Source organism: Elephas maximus, chromosome 25 (genome assembly GCF_024166365.1).
Source record: "Elephas maximus indicus isolate mEleMax1 chromosome 25, mEleMax1 primary haplotype, whole genome shotgun sequence".
Lineage (NCBI taxonomy): Eukaryota > Metazoa > Chordata > Mammalia > Proboscidea > Elephantidae > Elephas > Elephas maximus.
Window position 1 is genome coordinate 37,115,597 of NC_064843.1, and position 23,365 is coordinate 37,138,961.

Sequence of the window (23,365 nt, forward strand, 5' to 3'; positions counted from 1 at the left end):
GAAAAAGAAGAACAAAGTGGGAGGCCTCACATTACCTGATTTTAGAACCTATTATACCGCCGCAGTAGTCAAAACAGCCTGGTACTGGTACGACAACAGATACATGGACCAATGGAACAGAATTGAGAATCCAGACATAAATCCATCCACATATGAGCAGCTGATATTTGACAAAGGCCCCAAAACAGTTAAATGGGGAAAAGACAGTCTTTTTAACAAATGGTGCTGGCATAACTGGATATCCATCTGCAAAAAAAAAAAAAAATCAAACAAGACCCATACCTCACTCCATGCATAAAAGAGAGCTCAAAATGGATCAAAGACCTAAATAAAAACTCTAAAACGATAAAGATCATCAAAGAAAAAATAGGGACGTTAGGAGCCCTAATACATGGCATAAACAGTATACAAAACATTACTAACAATGCAGAAGAAACTGGGAGCTCCTAAAAATCAAACACCTATGCTCACCCAAAGACTTCACCAAAAGAGTAGAAACATTACCTACAGACTGGGAAAAAGTTTTTAGCTATGACATTTCCAATCAGCACCTGATCTCTAAAATCTACATGATACTGCAAAAAGACAACCCAATTAAAAAATGGGCAAAAGATACGAATAGACACTTCACTAAAGAAGACATTCAGGTAGCTAACAGATATATGAGGAAATGCTCACAGTCATTAGCCATTAGAGAAATGCAGATCAAAACTACAATGAGACTTCATCTCACTCCAACAAGGCTGGCATTAATCCAAAAAACACAAAATAATAAATGCTAGAGAGGTTGTCGAGAGACTGGAACACTTATACACTGCTGGTGGGAACGTAAAATGGTACAACCACTTTGGAAATCGATTTGGCACTTCCTTAAAAAGCTAGAAATAGAACTACCATACGATCCAGCAATCCCACTCCTTAGAATATACCCTAGAGAAATAAGAGCCTTTACATGAACAGATATATGCACACCCATGTTCACTGCAGCACTGTTTACAACAGCAAAAAAGATGGAAGCAACCAAGGTGCCCGTTAATGGATGCATAGATAAATAAATTGTGGTATATTCACACAATGGAATACTACGCATCGATAAAGAACATTCATGAATTTGTGAAACATTTCATAACATGGAGGAATCTGGAAAGCATTATGCTGAGTAAAATTAGTTGCAAAAGGACAAATATTGTGTAAGACCACTATTATAAGAACTCAAGAAATAGTTTAAACAGAGAAGAAAATATTCTTTGACGGTTATGAGAGGGGGGAGGGACGGAGGGTGGGAGAGGGGTATTCACTAATTAGACATTAGATAAGAACTTCTTTAGGTGATGGGAAAGACAACACACAATACAGGCGAGCTCAGCACAACTGGACTAAACTAAAGCAAAGAAGTTTCCTGAATAAACTGAATGCTTTGAAGGCCAGTGTAGCAGGGGCAGGGGTTTGGGGATCATGGTTTCAGGGGACACCTAAGTCAATTGGCATAATAAAATCTAAAAAGAAAATATTCTGCATCCCATCTTGGAGAGAGGTGTCTAGGGTCTTAAACACTAGCAGGCGGCCATCTAAGATGCATCAATTGGTCTTAACCCACCAGGATCAAAGGAGAATGAAGAACACCAAGGACACAAGGGAATTACGAGCCCAAGAGACAGAAAAGGCCACATAAACCGGAGACTACATCAGCCTGAGACCAGGAGAACTAGATGGTGCCCAGCTACAACCAATGACTGCCCTGACAGGGACCACAACAGAGAACCCTTGAAGGAGCAGGAGAGCAGTGGGATGCAGACCCCAAATTCTTGTAAGAAGACCAGACTTAATGGTCTGACTGAGACTAGAAGGACCTTGGTGGTCATGGCCCCCAGACCTTCTGTTGGACCAGGACAGGAACCATTCCCAAAGCCAACTCTTCAGACAGGGATTGGACTGGACAATGGGTTGGAGAGGGATGCTGGTGAGGAGTGAGCTTCTTGGATCAGGTGGACACTTGAGACTATGTTGGCATCTCCTCCCTGGAGGGGAGATGAGAGGGTAGAGGGGGTTTGAAGCTGGCGAGACGGACACGAAAAGAGAGAGTGGAGGGAGGGAGAGGGCTGTCTCATTAGGGGGAGAGCAACTGGGAGTATGTAGCAAGGTGTATATAGGTTTTTGTGTGAGAGACTGACTTGATTTGTAAACTTTCACTTAAAGTACAATAAAAATTAAAAAAGAATTACTTGAAAAATAAGAAATCTTTTACCAACTGAGGGGTCAAAGCTTCTATCAAAACCAAATGCTGCTCAAAGGATTTTATCAACAAAATGAAGAGACAACTTATAGACTGGGAGAAAATTTGGGGGAACCGTATATCTCGTGAGGATTTAATATCCAGAACATATAAAGAACTCCTACAACTTAAGAACAAAAAGACAAACAACCCAATCGAAAAATGGGCAGAGAACTTGAATAGACATTTCACCAAAGAGGATATACAAATGCCCAACAAGCACATGAAAAGACACTCAACGTCATTAGTCATGGGAGAAATGCACATCAAAACCACAATGAGGTACCATCTCACCACCAGTAGAATAATTACGATAAAAAAAAAAAAAGAAAATAACAGGTGTTGACAGGATGTGGAAAAACTAAAACCCTCATCCACTGCTGATGGGAACGCAAAATGATACAGCCACTGTGGAAAACAGTTTTGTGATTCCTCGAAAAAGTAAACATAGAGCTACCATATGACCCAGCAATCCAAATCCTGGGTATACACCCAAAAGAGTTAAAAACAAGAACAAAAACAGAAGCCTTTATACCAATGTTCACTGCAGCACTATTCACAATAGCCAAAGGATGGAAACAACCTCAATGTCCATCAACAGATAAACGAACAAACAAAACGTGGTACATACATACAGTGAAATATTACTCAACCATAAAAAGAAATGAAGTCCTAATACATGCTACAACATGGATGAACTGTGAAAACCTTACGCTGAGTAAAATAAGTCAGTCGCAAAAGATATATGATCCCACTTATATGAAACAGGCAAATGTATGGAGATCAAAGCTTAGTAGTAGTTACCAGGGACAGGAGGGAGAGGGAAGGGGAAGTCCTTGCTTAGGGGCACTGAGTTTCTGTTAATGATGGTGGAATAATTTGGGAAATGATAGTGGTAACAGTTGCACATGATGAACTTAATCAATGTCACAGCATTATACCTATAAAAATTGAATTGACAAATGTTTTGTTATAGATATTTTTACCACAATTAAAAAAAAAAAACCTGCTGCTACAATAACCAAAGCAAATGGTCCTGCTCTACTAACTGGGCCTTCTGTGCAGACTTCCTATGGTACAGAGCAGAACAGGGTCTGCAATAAAACAACCTCCAATAAATGCCAAATAAATTACAAAGAATGAGAAAGAAAAATATCCAGTCTGACTTACTCTTCACACAAAATAATCCGAATGCTAGAACATGAGCACTGGAAGCATCTTCGGGAAGATGCCTTAGGTACTGAGGGCATGTAACGGGACTGGTGGGACCCACAAAAGATGGAGAAATTTGGCCCTCACGCCTGCTTCGAGAAGAGCAGTTTCACAGTCACCTATACTCTGCAGTTCCATTTCATGAGATAAAAAGACTTTACCCCTAAAGCATTTAAACAACCAGTCTATCTTCTATTTTAATTCCTCAGTGTCAGAGACAAGGAAGGGTACTGTTATGGACTAAATTATGTCCCTTCAAAATGTGTACCAATTTGGCTAGGCCACGATTCCCAGTGTTGTGTGACTGTCTACCATTTTGTCATCTGATGTGATTTTTCTATGTGTTGTAAATCCTACCTCTATGATGTTAATGAGGTGGGATTAGAGGCAGTTATGTTAATAAGGCAGGACTCAATGTGTAAGATTAAGGTTGTGTTTTAAGTCAATCTCTTGAGATATAAAAGAAAGAAGCAACGGTGGAGGGGGGAGGGGGGCTTCATACCACCAAGAAAGTAGTGCCAGGAACATAGCGCTCCTCCACTGAGAAGCTCCTAGACCAGTGAAAGATTGATGACAAAGACCTTCCTGCAGAGCTGACAGAGGGAGAAAGCCTTACCCCTGGAGCTGAAGCCCTGAACTTGGATTTCTAGCCTACTATTTTTTTTATACTGTGAGAGAATAAACTTCTCTTTGTTAAAGCCATCCACTTGGGGTATTTCTGTTATAGGAGCAATGTAAAGATATTCAGTAATACATGAAATATTAACGCTGGAATCCAGACCCAACTCCTATTCCAGGGCTTTTGTAACCACCATGTATCAGTCATTCCGGCACAGAAGAGAAAGTCAGTGATTAAAAACGTCGAGATTAACTAAAGCAGGATCCAGAAATTCAAAGCAACCAGCCATAACCAGAGCTCACATCTGAGTATGTGAAAAGTTACTTTTGCTTCTCAACTTCAGAGTTCTCAATAAAGAGAGTAAAAACAACATTTTGAGAAATATCAAGGAACTCACCAGATGCTTCACAAAGATGAAATGGCCCAAGGTCATAAGACCTGAAGAAAAACTTTATTCTACATTGCCATAATGTAAAGAAAGCAAACGCAAAGGTGGAGACCTGGATTCTAGTCCCAACTCAGCCACACACACTTGTCACACAGATGTGTGATCACAGATAAATCATTTAATCTGTTGGAAGCTCACTTCTTTATCTGTAAAATGAGAATGGACAGAATGATTTGAGATCCCCTCCCACACAAAAATTCTAGGATTCTAAGTATAGGCAGTCCCGGACTTATAAAAAAAAAAAATGACGGGGCTTTATTTCGACAACTCCGTTGTAAGTTGACGTAAGCCGAATACCTTTTTTTTTTTTTCCATTATTATTGCCACAGCCTGCTATACGGCAGTGCTTTGAACACTAAATCATAACATTGACCATCTGCAAATGAACATCTGAGAATGATGACATCAGCAAAATATGCACTACAACACTGCACATAGTACATGTTACTAACGATAAGATGTACCAAAAAATAAATAAGACAGTCATGGTAAGTACAGTTCGAAGTAACTTGGATACATCATTTAAGTATCATTTAAGGTACGACATGTATTAAGAAGATCATGTATTTGATAAGGCTTACACAGACACAAAAGACATAATCTAAAAATATCAAAACCATTTTAAATTTAAGGAGAAATTTGTTTTTCTAATAAGCTCAAAACTCTAAAAAGAATAATAATATGGTATCAAAAAGTACCTAAAATGTTTAAACCATTTCTAATGGCTCAGATTCTCACCGCAGCAATTACGAGGAATCAGATTATGGCCACAGACTGGGAAAGAAAGACATTTCTAGTGTCAGCAGATTCTTTCAGATTTATGTAGAACTGCCCCGAAGAGGGCAAGAAAAAAAAAAATGGCTCTCAAAAGTCATGCTGCTGAAACCCTGAATAGCCAAAGCAATACTGAAGAAAAAGAACAAAGCAGGAGGCCTCACTCTCCCCAATATCAAAACATACTACACAGCCACTGTAATCAAAACAGCCTAGTATTGGTTCAATAGACATACCAGTGGGAACAGAATGGAGAGCCCAGAATTAAACTCAGCCATCTATGGACAACTGATTTTCGACAGGGGTCAAAGCCCGTTCAGTTGGGCAGAAACAGTCTCTCTAATAAACGGTGCTGGCAAAACTGGATATCCCACCTCCAGGAAAATAAAACAGGACCCACACCTCACATTATATACAAAAACTAACTCAAAATGGATCAAAGACCTATATGTTAAATCTAAAACCATAAAATTCATGGAAACCAATATAGGGAAAAAACTATGGGACCTAATCTTTTGTAAAATTGGATAACAAACATAACAAACACACGAATAGAAGAAGACAAAATAGAAAAAGGGGATCTCATAAAAATTAAAAACATATGCTCATCAAAAGATTTTATTAAAACAGTAAATAGACAACCTACAGACTGGGAAAAAATCTTCAGGAATGAGTTATTTGATAAAGGTCTGATCTCTAAAATCTATAAAAAAAACTACAACTCAACAACAAAAAGACATACAACTCAATCACAAAATGGGCAAAGGGCATGAACAGAACCTTCACCAAAGAGGATATCCAAGCACCAACAAATATGAAAACATCTTCACGATCATTAACCATTAGAAAGATGCAAATCAACACTATAATGAAATACCATCTTAAAAACAAAAACCTAACCCGTTGCCATTCAGTATTCCGACTCACAGAGACCCTAAAAGACAGGGCAGAACTGCCCCATAGGGTTTCCAAGGAGCACCTGGTGGATCTGAACTGTCAATCTCATGGTTAGCAGCTGTAGTAGCTCTTAACCACTACACCACCAGGGTTTCCAGATACCATCTTAACCCAGCTAAAATGGCAATGATAAAACAAACAAACATTGGCAAGGATGTGGGGAGATTGGAATCCTTATCCACTGCTGGTGGGACTGTAGAAAACAATGGAAACCCTGGTGGTGTAGAGGTTAAGTGCTACGGCTGCTAACCAAAGGGTTGGCAGTTCAAATCCACCAGGCGCTCCTTGGAAACTCTAGGGGACAGTTCTACTCTGTCCTATAGGGTCGCTATGAGTCGGAATCGACTCGACTGCACTGGGTTTTTTGGGTTATAGAAAACAATACAGTGCTTTCTCAAAAACTAGAACTACCCTATGATCCAGGATTCCCAATTCTAGGTATATACCCTAGAGACTTAAAATAATGACACAGACATATGCACACCTATGTTCACTTCTCCTTCATTCATCACAGCAAATAAATGGAAGCAAGTGAAGTGTTCATCAACGGATGAATGGATAAGCAAACTGTGGTATATACATGCAGTGGAATACTATGCAACCATAAAGAACAATGACGGGTCTGTAAAACATACAACAACATGGACGGACCTGGAGAGCATAATGTTTAGTGACGTAAGTCAAGCAAATAAGGAGAAATATTGTATGATCCTTCTTTTATAAGAAAACAACAATAGATAGAAATCAATGTTCATTGGTGCTTACCAGGAAAGCGGGAGGGGGAAATCGTTTTATACTAGCTATTTTTGGGGATGGGAGAAGTGGAACCGATGGTGGATGCAGTGAACACAGCACAATCAAAGTAATAATTGCATTTGAGCACATACAGATGGGCATAGGCAAACTGGAACACAGGTAGGTACAGATGCACACATAGGTGAAAACGGAAAGAAGTGTCTATAAACCAAAAAAACACGAACTCAATGTCGAGTCGATTCCAACTCACTGTGACCCTATAGAACAGAGTAGGACTGCCCCACTGGATTTCCAAGGAGCAGCAAAAGGATTCGAACTGCTGACCTTTTAGTCAGCAGCCAAGCTCTTAACCACTACTGTGCCTCCAGGGCTTCAGAACTATCTATAAACCAAAAAAAAAAAAAAAAAACCCAATGCTGTCAAGTCAATTCCAACTCATAGCGACTGTGCAAGATAGAACAGAATGCCCTGAGAGCAATGGGTTTTTTTTTTTTTTTTTTGTATAGGGTATCCAAGGATGAGCTGGTGGATTTGAAGTGCGGACCTTTTGGTTAGCAATCATAGCTCACCAAAGCTTTTAACCAATGAGCCACCAGGGCTCCAGGATTATCTCCACCCTGAGACCACAAAAACTAGATGGTACCCAGCTACCACCACTGACCATTCTGACTAGGGTCACAATAGTTGGTTCTGGATAGAATGGGAGAAAAATATGGAGAACTCAAATTCTTATTTAAAAAAAAAAAGATAGCCAGACAAACTGCAACAGCAGAGAACAGAAGACCTCCGAGACATTCTTTAAACCTAGAACCAAGCCTATCTCCTGAGATCACCTTTCAGTGAAACAGCAGAGTGGCACACAAAGTAAAGGATATTACCCACAAGATCTGTTCCCTACTTAAAAACCATCAGTATGAGACCAAAAGGTCAACAATTTCTCAAAAGCAAAGATGAGAAGATAAAGGGGCAGGGAACTACATTACTGGAATGGCAACAAACAGAACACAATTAAAGAGAATGTTGATACGCTGTGATAAACATAACTAAGGTCACTGAAAAATTCGGGTGGAAATCATCAGATGGGAACCTAACTTGCTATGTAAACTTCCACCAAAAACTCAATAAAATATTTTAATAGTCATCTTGCTGAGCAGAAGAAAAAATAACCCAAAACTTCCATATTTTATAACAAAAACTGATACAAAGGCAAGGTGAAATACAAGGACAAACAATTAGCTGGCTTAAGATTTTAATGTTGCTATTTTCTATTTTTCATTTGGCTAATTGAGTGCCAGACATAGGGGACACTGGAAAAAAAGTCCCTGTTCTACCAGCACTTACATTCTAGAGTGGGGAGGCTAAAAATAACCAAGACACCAAATAAACAAGGTAATTTCAGATGCTGATGGGGCTACTGAAAATAAACAACAGCCAAATAATGTGGAATTAGATTGGTAGTTAAAGAAAGCACCCCTGAGAAAACACTATTGGACCTGGAACCGAATGACAAGTTACTTTCGAGCAAAGACCAAAGAGCAGCATTTTCCAGGCTATCAAGTACAAAGCATCTCAGACAGACACAAGTTCGAGGTGTTTGAGAAACTAAGTGAAGGTCAAGGTAGCTGTGATGAAATGAATTCCTTTATATGGCCTTTTGCTGCAGTTTTCTGGAAAAACAGCCTGAGAGATCTTTCCCTTAAATCCAGAGAAGTCACCTTTGCCCTAATTTTCTACCCTTAGAGGATTTGTTTCTTTTGTCTAAGGTGACTGACATTTCCTGGGTAAGCTGTCAACACAGTGTTCATACCTTTTGTCTGGTCCCAGCAGCAGCTTGCCCTGTGATTAGTATACCCCTTGCAGGGATTGGTCAATAAGACTATATACAAATGAGGTGAGTTGTAGCCTACTACACAAATGAAGTGTCTGTGGCCTGGTGGGAGTGCCATGCCTTGAAATTGACACAGAATTGGTAATTTAAGCAGCCAGCCCCAGAGAGGTTTTTCAGACAGGAAGCAGCATAACAGAGAAGCAGCAGAGAGAGAGAAAGGAGGCAAGGAACCTCCTAAAAGAGCTGTAACACGGTCAAGGGCTGTTATACTGAAGACAGTGAGGGCTCAGAAGGGGTTCAGAGGCAGAACTGGTAGCAACAGGCCCAGAAGGGGCCAAATGGCAGAATCAGCAGCAACAGATGGTAAGGCCAAGAGGATCCTGTTCTGAGGGGGCCAAGACAAGGCCTGTCCTGAGAGAAAAAGAGACCTGCACAACTGTGAGAAGCTGAGAAAGCTGTCCTGCACTGAACAAGGGAGACTCTGCCTACATGCTTCCTCATTCGAGTTGCAGCCTGTTGATCCTGATCCCAAGTTGCACCCTATTCCTTTAAAAGCCACTTAACTGTAAATACGTCTGTGAGTTCTGTGTGGCCACTGCAATGGATTATCAAACCTAGAAGATAGTAAAGGGTGCTGTGGGAGGGACAGCTGGTATGAGAACGGCTAAAAAGGTTGGAGAGTGGAAGTATGTCTGACTGCCTTGGGCTGATGTTGATTTGCATTATCCCTCCTGAAATTAGACAGGTTCTGATGCTTCTACTACTATTACCCAAATTTTACAATGACTGAAGTCTGATGAGTAAGGGAAAGTTCCAGGGAAGTAGGCAAGGGCCAAACAGGAGACAGACATGATCTGATTTCCACTTTTTTTAAACAGAAGAATCTGCTTCCTGTGCGCCTACCAAAAATCAAAATGGATTCTGATGTTGTGTCTCCAATGGTAAAAACTACACGATTTTATTGTATCTAAGCCCAGACTTCCCCATTCGTTTTCTTGTTATCTAATGGTGACATAAATAGTTCTGAAATTACTATAAGTATGGAGTTGTGCAAAGGAGCCCTGGTGGTGCAGCAGTTAAGCGCTCAGCTGCTAACTGAAAGGTTGGTGGTTTTAACCCACCAGCGGCTCCATGGGAAAAAGACCTGATGATCTGCTCCCATAAAGATTACAGCCTAGAAAACCACACAGGGGAAGGCGGGGCCAAGATGGCGGAGTAGCCAGACACCGCCAGTGATCCCTCTTACAACAAAGACCTGCAAACACAAGTGAAACAATTATATTTATGACAAGCTATAGCCCTGACTACCAAAGGCAAAGTTAAAAAACACACTGAACAGCAGGGAGAGGGAGAGATGGTTCAGAAGCAGAGAGGAGTTTCTAGACCTGAATCGCGGAGATCCGCCAGGCGCCATTCCCAGGAGCAACTGCGGTGGGCTGGTAGTAGCAGTCAGCTGCAGTTTCTTCAGGGAGAAACAGACAGCCATGCAGCCGACTCACACCTCCGGAAGCAGAGAAGAACACTACTCTCGACAAAAGCTAAGTACTTGCAAATATCTTACCTCACCCCCTGTCCCCAAGCCGGCTTCAGTGGCTGTCCATTTCCCTGGGCCTGAGATAGGCCCTACTGAGCTCCGTGAGCCATTCTTCTGGCCTTGGAGAAGGAATAAATTTACAACTGGGGAAAAAGATAATTTGCCAGCTTCACTGACCTGGGGAGCTCAGGACAGAAGCCTCCTGTCCAGGCATAAACAGTCCATGGATCTTGAATACCTTTCCCCTCTGCATGGATCTGTGTGGGCCTATTTCAGGAGAACAGGCCCTTGTTGGCAGACTGCAACTGTTTCCACTGTGTGGTAGAGAGTAAGGTGTTTGATGTTTGATACCACTTTGCCTATTAAACAGGGTCCTCACCTACCCATATCAGAAGCATAAGGGCTAGTGGCCCCACTCAAGTCATCCAGCTACCTGCAGCTACCTGCAACAGGGGTCCAAGGATAACTGGTACCTCCCAATCCTTACAACCAAAAGCACTGGGTGGCCAAGGTCCGTCTGTAGAACTTATCCACCTGTGCGCTCTAGGGAACAGGGACGCGCTTTCCTCACAGACGCTTGGAGGATGGTTGTCAGCTCCCTGCCATCTTCAGAGCGTGACCCCCCTGCTGCAACCAGATACCAGTACCTACACCAATCACCCCTGCCTCTCTGAGACTTTAGGACAGAGCCAGTACCACACACTTGATGACTAAGTACATGGACACCTGAGCTGAATCCATACAAGAAAAGTGAATGGGCTCCTAGGTAACAGCTCTAGCAATCTGGTGACAGGACATTAGAGCTTCAAAGGCAAAAATAATCAAGCTAACTCACTCAAACAACCTATTTGGACATATGAAAACAAAACAAAGCAAGAACCTAGGATGTAAGAAGCAAACATAAAATAAATTAATACAATAACTTATAGATGGCTCAGAGACAACAGACAGTATCAAGTCACATAAAGAAGCAGACCATGATTGCTTCAACAAGCTCTCAAAACAAAGAATTAGAGGATCTTCTGGATGAAGGTGCCTTCCTGGAACTGCCAGATGCAGAATACAAAAGATTAATATACAGAACTCTTCAAGACATCAGGAACAAGATTAGGAAGGAGATCACGCAATATGCAGAACAAGCCAAAGAGCACACAGATAAAGCAGTTGAAGAAATTAAAAAGGGTATTCAAGAACATAATGAAAAATTTAATGAGCTGCAAGAATCCACAGAGAGACAACAATCAGAAAGTCAGAAGATTAACAATAAAATTATAAAAGCAGACAACTCAACAGAAAGTGAGAGGAGCAGAACTGAGAAAGTGGAAGGCACAATTGGTGAGGCTGAAGATAAAACACTTGGCACCAATATATTTGAAGAAAAATCAAATAAAAGAATTAAAAAAAAAAAGAAGAAACCCTAAGAATCATATGAGATTCTATCAAGAGAAATAAACAAGTGATTGAAGTACCAGAATATGAAGAGATAACAGAAAACACAGAGAGAACTGTTGAAGATCTGCTGGCAGAAAATGTCCCCGATATCGTGAAAGATGAGAAGATCTACCCAAGATGCTCATCGAACTCCACATAAGGTACATCTCAAAAGAAAGCCACCAAGACATATTATAATCAAACCTGCCAAAATCAAAGGTAAAGAGAGAATTTTAAGAGCTGCTAGGGATAAACAAAAAATCACCTACAAAGTAGTGTCAATAAGAATAAGCTTGGACTACTCAGTAAAACCATGCAGGCAAGAAGGCAATGGGATGACTTACGTAAATCATTAAAGGAAAGAAATTGCCAGCCAAAAATCATACATCCAGCAAAACTGTCTCTCAAATATGAAGGTGAAATTAGGACTTTTCCAGAAAAAGAGAAGTTTAAGGAATTCATAAAAACCAAACCAAAACTACAAGAAATACTAAAGGGAGTACTTTGGTTAAAAAATCAGTATCAAATATCAACCCAAGACTAGAACACTGGACAGAGCAATCAGATGTCAACCCAAACAGGGAAATCACAAAAATAAATCAAGATTAAAAAAACGCTCAAAACAGGGAAACAGTGACGTCATTATGAAAAGAAGATAACATTAAAATAAAGAGGGACTAAGGAATGTAGTCATAACCCACTGCTGTGAGTAGATTCCGACTCATAGCGACCCTACAGGACAGAGCAGAACTGCCCCATAGAGTTTCCAAGGAGCACCTGGTAGATTCGAACTGCTGACCTTTTGGTTAGCAGCCGTAGCACTTAACCACTACGCCACCAGGGTTTCCATTGTAGTCATAGGTCTTTCATGGGGAAAAGAAGACAAGGCGATATAAAGAAAATAAAAGTTAGGTTTAAACTTAGAAAAATAGGGGTAAATATTAAGGTAACCACAAAGGAAACTAACAATCCTACTCATCAAAATAAAATACAAGAAAAAAATAGGGACTCAGCAGAAACAAAATCAACAATAAGAGGAAAAGACAATATATAAACTACTCAGCACAAAAAATTAAGTGGGAAAAAGAAACGATCAACAACACATAAAAAAAGACATAGAAATCACAGCACTAACTACATCATACCAGTCCATAATGATGCTGAATGTAAATGGACTAAATGCACCAATAAAGAGACAGAGACTGGCAGAATGGATAAAAAAACATGATCCATCTATATGCTGCCTACGAGAGACACACCTTAGAGACAAAAACAAACTAAAACTCAAAGGATGGATAAAAATATATCAAGCAAACAACAATCAAAAAAGAGGAGTGGCAATATTAATTTCTGACAAAACAGACTTTAAAGTTAAATTCACCACAAAGGATAAGGAAGGACACCATATAATAAGTAAAGAGACAATATACCAAGAAGATATAAGCATATAAAATATTTATGCACCCAATGACAGGGATGCAAGGTATATAAAACAAACTCTAACAGCACTGAAAAGTGAGACAGACAGCTCCATAATTATAGTAGGAGACTTCAACGCACCACTTTTGGGAAAGGACAGGACATCCAGAAAGAAGCTCAATAAAGACACGGAAAATCTATATGCCACAATCAACCAACTTGACCTCACAGACATATACAGAACCCTCCACCCAACAGCAGCCAAGTATACTTTCTTTTCCAGTGCACATGAAAGTCTCCAGAAAAGACCACATATCACATCATAAAGCAAGCCTTAGCAGAACCCAAAGCATCGAAATATTACAAAGCATCTTCTCTGACCCTGAGATCATAAAAGTAGAAATTGATAACAGAAAAAGCAGGGAAAAGAAATCAAGCACATGGAAACTGAACAATACCGACTGGGTTATAGAAGACATCAAGGATGGAGTGAGGAAATTCATAGAATCCAATGAAAATGAAAACACTTCCTACCAGAACCTTTGGGATAGGCTAAAGCAGTGCTCTGAAGTCAATTTGTATCAATATAAAGAAAGGGCCGAAATAAAAAAATTATCCCTACAACTTGAATAGAAGGAAAGAGAGCAACAAAAGAAAATCTCAAGCACCAGAAGAAAGCAACTGAAAAAACAGAAAAACAACTGCAAGAGTTCGTAAGACCAAAAGCTGGTTCTCTGAAAAAATTAACAAAATTGATAACCCACTGGCCAAACTGACAAAAGAAAAACAGGAGAGGAAGCAAATAACACAATAAGAACTGAGATGGGCGATATGAAAACAGACCTAACTGAAATTAAAAGAATCATATCAGATTACTATGAAAATTTATACTCTAACAAATTTGAAAACCTGGAAGAAATAAATGAATTCCTAGAAACACGCTACCTACCTAAACTAACACAAAGGTAGAACTAAATAAATCCATAACAAAAGAAGAGATTGAAAAGGTAATCAGAAAACTCCCAACAAAAAAAAGCTCTGGCCCGAAGGGCTTCACTGCCGAGTTCTACCAAACTTTCCCAGAACAGTTAACACCATTACTACAGTTAACACCATTACTATACTAAAGGTATTTAAGAGCACAGAAAAGGACGGAATACTCCCAAACTCATTCTATGAAGCCAGCATATATCCTGGATACCAAAACCAGGTAAAAACACCACAAAATAAAACTACAATATCCCTCATGAACGTAAATGCAAAAATCCTCAACAAAATTCTAGCCAAAAGAATTCAACAACATATCAAAAAAAAATTCACTATGACCAAGTGGGATTTATACCAGGTATGCAGGGATGGTTCAGCATTAGAAAAACAATTAATGTAATCCATCATATAAACACAGCAAAAGACAAAAACCACCCGGATCTTATCAACTGATGCAGAAAAGGCATTTGACGAAGTTCAACACCCATTCATGATAAAAACTCTCAGCAAAACAGGAATGCAAGGAAAATTCCTCAACATAATAACGGGCATTTATACAAAGCCAACAGCCAGCATCATCCTAAATGGAGAGACTCTGAAAGCATTCCCCTTGAGATTGGGAGCCAGACAACGATGCCCTTTTTCAGCACTCTTATTCAACATTGGGCTGGAGGTCCTAGCCAGAGCAGTTAGGCTAGATAAAGAAATAAAGGGCATCCAGATTGGTAAGGAAGAAGTAAAAGTATCTCTATTTGTAGATGACATGATCTTATACACAGAAAACCCTAAAGAATCCTCAAAAAAACTATTGAAACTAACAGTTCAGCGGAGTATCAGGATACAGGATAAACATACAAAAATCAGTTGGATTCCTCTACACCAACAAAAACACCATGGAAGAGGAAATCGCCAAATCAATACCATTTACAGTAGCCTCCAAGAAAATAAAATACTTAGGAATAGGTCTTACCAGAGACGTAAAATACCTATACAAAGGACACTACAAGACACTACTGCAAGAAACTAAGAGAGACCTATGTAAGTACAAAAACATACCTTGCTCGTGGATAGGAAGACCTAACATTGTAAAAATGTCTATTCTACCAAAAGCAATCTCTAGATACAATGCAATTCCGATCCAAATTTCAAACGACATTTTTTAATGACATGGAGAAAGAAATCATCAACTTCATACGGAACGGAAAGAGGCCCCAGATAAGTAAAGCATTATTGAAAAAGAAGAACAAAGTGGGAGGCCTCACATTACCTGTTTTTAGAATCTATTATATCACCACAGTAGTCGAAACAGCCTGGTACTGGTACAACAACAGATACATGGACCAATGGAACAGAATTGAGAATCCAGACATAAATCCATCCACATATGAGCAGCTGATATTTGACAAGGGCCCAAAGTCAGTTAAACAGGGCAAAGACAGTCTTTTTAACAAATGGTGCTGGCATAACTGGATATCCATCTGCAAAAAAATGAAACAAGACCCATACCTCACTCCATGCACTCAAAATGGATCAAAGACCTAAATATAAAATCTAAAACAATAAAGGTCATGCAATAAAAAATAGGGACAATACTAGGAGCCCTAATACATGGCATAAACAGTATACAAAACACTACTAACAATGAAGAAGAGAAACTAGACAATCGGGAGCTCCTAAAAATCAAACATCTATGCTCATCCAAAGACCTCCCCCAAAGCGTAAACAGATTACCTACAGACTGAGAAAGTTTTTAGCTATGACATTTCGGATCAGCATCTCATCTCTAAAATCTACACGATACAGCAAAAACTCAACTACAAAAAGACAAATAACCCAATTAAAAGACAGGGAAAGTATATGAACAGGCACTTCACTAAAGAAGACGTTCAGGTAGCTCACAGATACATGAGGAAATGCTCACAATCATTAGCCACTAGAGAAATGCAAATCAAAACTGCAATGAGACTCCATCTCACTCCAACAAGGCTGGCATTAATCCAAAAAAACACAAAACAATAAATGTTGGAGAGGTTGTGGAGAGACTGGAACACTTATATACAGCTGGTAGGAATGCAAAATGGTACAACCACTGTGAAAATTGATTTGGCACTTCCTTAAAAAGCTAGAAATAGAACTACCATATGATCCAGCAATCCCACTCCTTGGAATATATCCTAGAGAAATAAGAGTCTTTACACAGATATATGCACACCCATGTTCACTGCAGCACTGTTTACAATATCAAAAAGATGGAAGCAACCAAGGTGCCCATCAATGGATCAATAAATAAATAAATTTTGGTATACTCATTACAATTGAATACTACACATCAATAAAGAACAATGATGAATCCATGAAACATTTCATAACACTGAGGGATCTGGAAGGCATTATGCTGAATGAAATTAGTCAGCTGCAAAAGGACAAATATTGTATAAGACCATTATTATAAGAACTCCAAAAATAGTTTAAACAGAGAAGAAAATATTCTTGATGGTAACAAGAGTGGGGGGGGGGGAGGAGAGGGGTATTCACTAATTAGACAAAAGACAAGAACTATTTTAGGTGAAGGGAAAGACAACACACAATACAGGAGAGGTCAACACAACTGGACTAAACCAAAAGCAAAGACGTTTCCTGAATAAACTGAACGCTTCAAAGGCCATCGTAGCAGGGGTGGAGGTTTGGGGACCATGGTTTCAGGGGACATCTAAGTCAATTGGCATAGCAAAATCTATTAAGAAAATATTCTGCATCCCACTTTGGAGAGTAGCATCTGGGGTCTTTAACACTAGCAAGAAGCCATCTAAAACGCATCAACTGGTCTCAACCGACCTGGAGCAAAGGAGAATGAAGAACACCAAAGACACAAAGTAATTATGAGCCCAAGAGAGAGAAAGGGCCACATAAACCAGAGACTACACTAGCCTGAGACCAGAAGAGCTAGATGGTGCAGGGCTACAACGGATCACTGCCCTGACAGGGAACCAACAAAGAATCCCTGACGGAACAGGAGAGCAGTGGGATGCTGATCTCAAATTCTCGTAAAAAGGCCAGACTTAAGGGTCTGACTGAGACTAGAGGAACCCTGGAGGTCATGGTTCCCAGACCTTCTGTTAGCCCAAGACAAGAACCATTCCCAAAGCCAACTCTTCAGACAGGGATTGGACTGGACTATGGGATAGAAAATGATACTGGTGAAGAGCGAGCTTCCTGGATCAAGTAGACACATGAGACTATGTGGGCAGCTCCCGTCTGGAAGAGAGATGAGAGGGCAGAGGGGGTCAGAAGCTGGCCAAATGGACATGAAGAGAGAGAGTGGAGGGAAGGAGTGTACTGTCTCATTAGGAGGAGAGCAACTAGGAGTATACAGCAAGGTGTATATAAATTTTTGTATGGGAGATTGACTTGATCTGTGAACTTTCACTTAAAGCACAACAAAAATTAAAAAAAAACAAATCCTACAGGGGCAGTTCTGTTCTGTCCCACAGGGTCCCTGTGAGTCAGAACTGACTCCACCGCACACAACATGAAGTCGTGCGTGAGTATTTTAACTGTAGTTACTTAAGCAACATCGTGAGAATGCAGTAATTATCTCCGTTTCTTCCCCCATTTGCTTTTTCCTTTCTCTTATTTGCAAACTGTGAATTTAATGGATAGATACTAGAGTGTAGTCATCTATTCCTTTTACTGAGAAGATTTTTTTTACATTTTCTTATTTCCATATATTAGAAAGGTCAACTGGCCCTCTTAATGGAATAAAAACAGACTCTGAAGGCTGAGACCTATGTTGTCACATGAGGTATAGTAAGATGTAAATAACCATGAGTAACATCTCAACTTGTGCAAAAACAAAACTCAGCAACATTCAGATGACTGCAGTTATGCCTGACAGTGTGTGCTGGAATGACCATCCACCAACCCAGTCTAAATTCACCTGTGACACAATCACTCAGTAACAACAGCATAGAGCAGTTGAGCATGAAAGTCCTAAGAAGGCAGAACACTATAATGAGTGCACAGTTGTTTCTTGAGGATAGGAAATTCCAAGTTCAAAGAACGGTATAAATCCCATCTCTAACTAGGCAATGATCGACACTGACAAATGATATCAGGAAAAGCTTAGGGAAAGTAATTCAAATCAAGAATTAAAAGCGAGAATAGGTTCCCTCTATCCAATCCATTCCTGAAGGCTAGCTCTAAGGACTGATGCAAGCATCCATATATAGTATCAGACTTAATCATGACATCACCCAGAACAACTTTCATCAGAGAAGGCATGCTGTGGCATGGCCAAAGACTCTAGCCTACTCATGGATAAAGCCTCACAAAAGTATCCAGAACTGAAAGAATTCCTGTTTTCAAAGAAGCAACAAAGCCACATACATACACATACTTCTGAACTGGATGATCCGCCAGAAGAGAATTCCAGGCAGGGAGGAGAAAACCTACCAAATCGTTCGGCACATGCCCTTCCTTAACACAGGGGGAAAGCTTAGGCAAAGAAAATGTCCCCAGATTTCAAAGGTGTCACTACCATTTTCAAAAAAAAAATGAGAAATGTGAGCTAAATAGTGTGTGTCTTGTCCCTTTTTTCAGACAAGATCCTGAACAAACTAACCCTAGGTAGATCACTATGAGCAACATTCCATTACGTGCCATCCCTCACTGCTGAGTGGCTTTTGGCCACAGCCTAAAATAGCAGACAACATCTAGGCCTTGCAAACTTAGGAGAGTCTAGTGTAGAAACCAAGATTTCTACACTCTTAAGAGTTATTTAAAAATGTATTTAATCCTACAACACATTTGGACTCTTCAAAAATGTCAATGTCATGAAAACAAAACAAGGCAAGGGCACATGTCTACATTAAAGGAGGTTAAAGGGACATGACAATCAAATACAATGCATGATCATTGAATGGATGCTGGATTTTAAAATAAGCTATAAAGGACGTTTTTGGAGCAACCAGAGAAAAACATGAATACCATATAATCCTATACTACTCCATCAATGCTAAGTTTCTTGAAAGTGACAATGACATCATGGTTATGTAGGAAAATGTCCTTATTCTTAAGACATACATTCTAAAATTTTTAGGGGTAAAGTGTCATGTCTGTACTTATCATCCCCTCTAAATAGTTCTGAAAAAAATGCATACATATGTAACAAGGGATTAATGCAAATGTGACATATCTGTAATAAACAGTAATTGCAAGTGAAAGTTATATGGGTGGGATGTTCACTGCAGTATTCTTTCAGTTTGTGTACAGGTTTGAAATTCTTCAAAATAAAAACCTGAAGGCTAAAAAAAGAAAAAAAAAAAAAATGTACTCAACACCACCAGGGACTCAGGTGTTTGTTGGACAGACCCAGGTTCTCAGGTGAACAAGGTATAATCAGCTGGTTCAGATTTTTGGTATCCTTTTTCACTCATTCCTGAATATCAATAAAGAAAATACCTGCAAAACTTCTGGGAGACAGTGTATTAATAAGGAATTTAACCAGAAGCTAATGAATTACCACACATTCATAACCTGGAATCCAAAACAGTCTTTAAAAAGATTAAGGTCTATCTATACATACCATAATAGAAGGTGATCCAAGATATATTAACTTAATAAAGGAAGCAACAAAGCTATAAGGCATATAATCCAATTTATTATTATTAATAATACAAATTATTATTTAATATTAAACAGCTACAGTAACAGAGCCCTGGTGGCGCAGTGGTTAAGAATTTGGCTGCTAACCAAAAGGTTGGCAGTTCAAATCCACCAGCTGCTCCCTGGAAACCCTATGGAGCCATTCTACTCTGTCCTATAGGGTCGCTATAGTTGGAACTGACTCAGTGGTGATGGTTTTGTTCTGTTTGTTTGGAGTAATGATATATTGTTAAGAGTGGATACAGGTGGCAGAATTTTACAGGTTACTTTCACTTTCTGTTAGAAACCTGCATTTTGCATATAAGCATATATTGCTCTTCTACCAGGTCAAACACGTCAAGATACACACACACAGATACTATTAACCAAGTTAAAATTCTACCAAAGCTATAGCAGTATGCACCCTTCATTTTGGCTTTGAGATCTGAGCTAGATGCCAGAGGCAGATCCACAAACAGTTTCATTACAATTATGAGAATTTATTATCACATGTCAAAGCAAAAGGATAATAACGAAGTACCACAATGAAGTCATTACTCACTAGTTCATTCATTAAATATACATTTATCGACAGCTACTTGTATTCAGTACTGTGGATACTGAAATGAATAAGACATAGACTCTACCCTAAAAGGGCTTACAGTCTACTTGGAGAAACCAGTTGAGCAAACGATTAATCCAAAGAGAGCACAACGAATATCAGAGAAGTGAAGCTTGCTGGTGCACATCTCCAATGAGCAAGACACCATGAAGGATAAGCAACACTAAGTGGAAGACAGAGAAAATGATGCGCCAGTAAGCATGTCTTCTTCAGTCAGCGCATCTCAGACATGGGCTGCAGATTGGGAGAAGCAGCCACCAGGCGTACAACAGATTCATACAGTGGTGCTTTCAAAGGTTTGTAACAGAAAAATGAAAGCTCATAAATAAGGTAGAAAAAATATATTAAAATTAAAATGAAGAAATATAATTCAGTTCAATTATTGAGCATGAACTACGCCAAAAATTCTGCCCAGAGTCAAATTTAAAAAATAAATAAATAAAACTCAGCTCCTATTTTTTATCCTCAAAGCACTCACAGAAAAAGTTATTCTTCTTTCCTGTTAACCGCAACTGAAACAGAAAAATGCCATTAACAGGCAATTAAGGATAAAGAAGCTAAAAGAACACTATAAAGACCACCATTTATTAAAGACTGACTTGTGCCAGGAATGCACACCCTACCATGAAAAGGGCTAAATTGGTCTCAGGTTACAAAGCTAGGTTTTGAACTCAGGGTTCTGTCTCTCTCAAGGCTCAGTTCCTGGCTATGCTGCCTCTTAACAATAAAAGGAGACAAGGACAAAAGGGAAAAAAAGTCCAAAATATTAGAAATAAAAACAATACAGAAAACAGCAAAAACATCTCAACAGAAGAGTCATTTGACGTGTATTTAAACAGCAATGTTTATGCCCATCAGTTATACAGTTGGTATTTATTCAAGTATTTAATCAATTTTTAATTAATAGTCTATCAATAAAACAAAACTAAAAGGGGAAGGCCTGCATAATTACAGCAATTTATAAATGTATTATGGGAGAGTATGAGGGTTAGCAGCAAATTCTTAGTGTCCCCACTGTCAACAGGTCATCCTGTGTCTAAATCAGAGGTGGGTAAACTACAGCCTGGAGGCCAAATCTGGCCCACCAACTGTTTTTGTAAACAGTTTTATTAGAACATGCCCATTTGTTTGTGAGCTGTCTACGGCTGCTTTCCTGCTACAACGGCAGACTTGAGTAGTTACAACCATGCGGATGTACGAAGTTTAAGGCATGTTGTATCTAGCCCTCTAAGTTTGCTGACCTCTGGTCTAAATGATAGCCACGTACATCACAAATGGTAGAAAAAAATTAGCCTGTTCATCTCCGGTCTATTTAAGCTTTACCATAAAGTCTACCTGATTTAAGTTCTTTTCCTTTGTAATCAGTGTCACTTAGTAAACACTGAGGAACTTCTGAATTTCCACAAAAATATTCACATTTCAGTTATTTTCCAGAGAGTAGATCTTACTTCAGCTGCCCAGTAATTTATCCTTCACAGTATTACTACAGACAAAACCCTAATTAAGGCACAGTTACAATTACCCCCACACATACTTATCCTCCAATTTTGTTCCATCTACAAAGACACAGACGAGCAAAAGCAGACTATACAGATAATAGCTGACTTGACTAAGTAATTCCTAATACCCTGTTCGCACTAAGACATCCCACTCAAAGTGTCATTTAGGACAAACAGCATCAGTATCACCTGACTGCTTATAGAAATGCAAATTCATGAGCCCCATTCCAGATCTACTGACTCAGAATCTCTGGGGTAGGCTCCAAGAATCTGTATTTTACAAGCATTCCAGGTGATCCTAACGCACACAAAAATTCTGAGAATCGCTGCACTGAAACAGAGTGTATATTGCTTACTTTGAGTGTGAAAAGGCTGATTCGGCCAGGCAGTTTATAAAACAGCCCCTCTCCTCCTCTTGAATTGGAATGTAGCATGGCATTGAGGCATGCCAGAGGGGACGTCCCACTGTAAAAACACAAAAGGATGAACGAGAGTGAGTCATACAAATCCATGTGTCACTTGCTCCAAGTCCTAACACCCTCCCAACTCACTCTTATATCAAGATAAAAGGGGACAAGAAATACAAAAAAGATCCATGACAATGATTCTGCTGTGAGAGCAGTAAAAGAGTAACCGAATGAAATTCACCGAAATCGCACCCAACAAGCTCTGGGATAAACGTGTTACAGGATACCCCCAACTCCATACCTAACACTTCTTTAGTGACCTTTCACAATATGAACCATATTCCTAAGAAATTTAGGGGAAAAAAACAATAATTTTTCAAGTTTACTCAGGTGTTTTGAAAAAAAATTACCCAACATTTTAATATTAAGTTTCAGTAAAATTTAAAAAATTAAATGTTAATATTAATTAGAAGCCAAACTGAGTTTCCTAGCATTTACATTTTAACCTGCGTATCATGCTCAGAAATGGCCACATAACATTATCAGCACAAAGACCACAGAATCAATGATGCTGACCCAACAAAACAAGCACACTTTTTCTGTTAAGTATTTCCTAATAAGTATACAAAAGGAACAGTATCTCACTTTCTTTTTCTCTTCTGAGAGAGGAGAGGAGGGTTTTACTCTATATCCACCCAAGAGCAATCATTTAAATTTGAACATATAAAGAAAAATCAATCAGGTGGATTTAAATCCCAGTAACGTTCAAACAGAACCCTGGTGGCGCAGTGATTAACAGCTACTGTGTGTTACAGCTGCTAAGTACAAGGTCAGCAGTTCGAATCCACCAGCTACTCCTTGGAGGCCCTATGCAGCAGTTCTACTCTGTCCTATAGGGTCACTATGAGTCAGAACTGACTTGACAGCAACGTGTTTGGTTTGGTTAATGTTCAAACA

The 23,365-nt window shown here is 39.4% G+C and overlaps 1 protein-coding gene across 3 annotated transcripts in view; it reads right to left on the bottom strand.

Annotated features, from left to right (window-relative positions):
• ASXL1 (ASXL transcriptional regulator 1) overlaps positions 1-23,365 on the bottom strand; it is a 93,786-nt gene that overhangs the window by 61,775 nt on the left and 8,646 nt on the right. For 2 of the 3 annotated variants that reach the window (XM_049869978.1, XM_049869979.1), the window contains one exon: positions 22,358-22,466. In XM_049869978.1, the coding sequence (XP_049725935.1) occupies positions 22,358-22,466 (109 nt within the window). Of the gene's footprint in view, positions 1-35; positions 22,467-23,365 lie in introns of all 3 variants that reach the window. The other variant, XR_007515463.1, reaches the window with a different exon arrangement.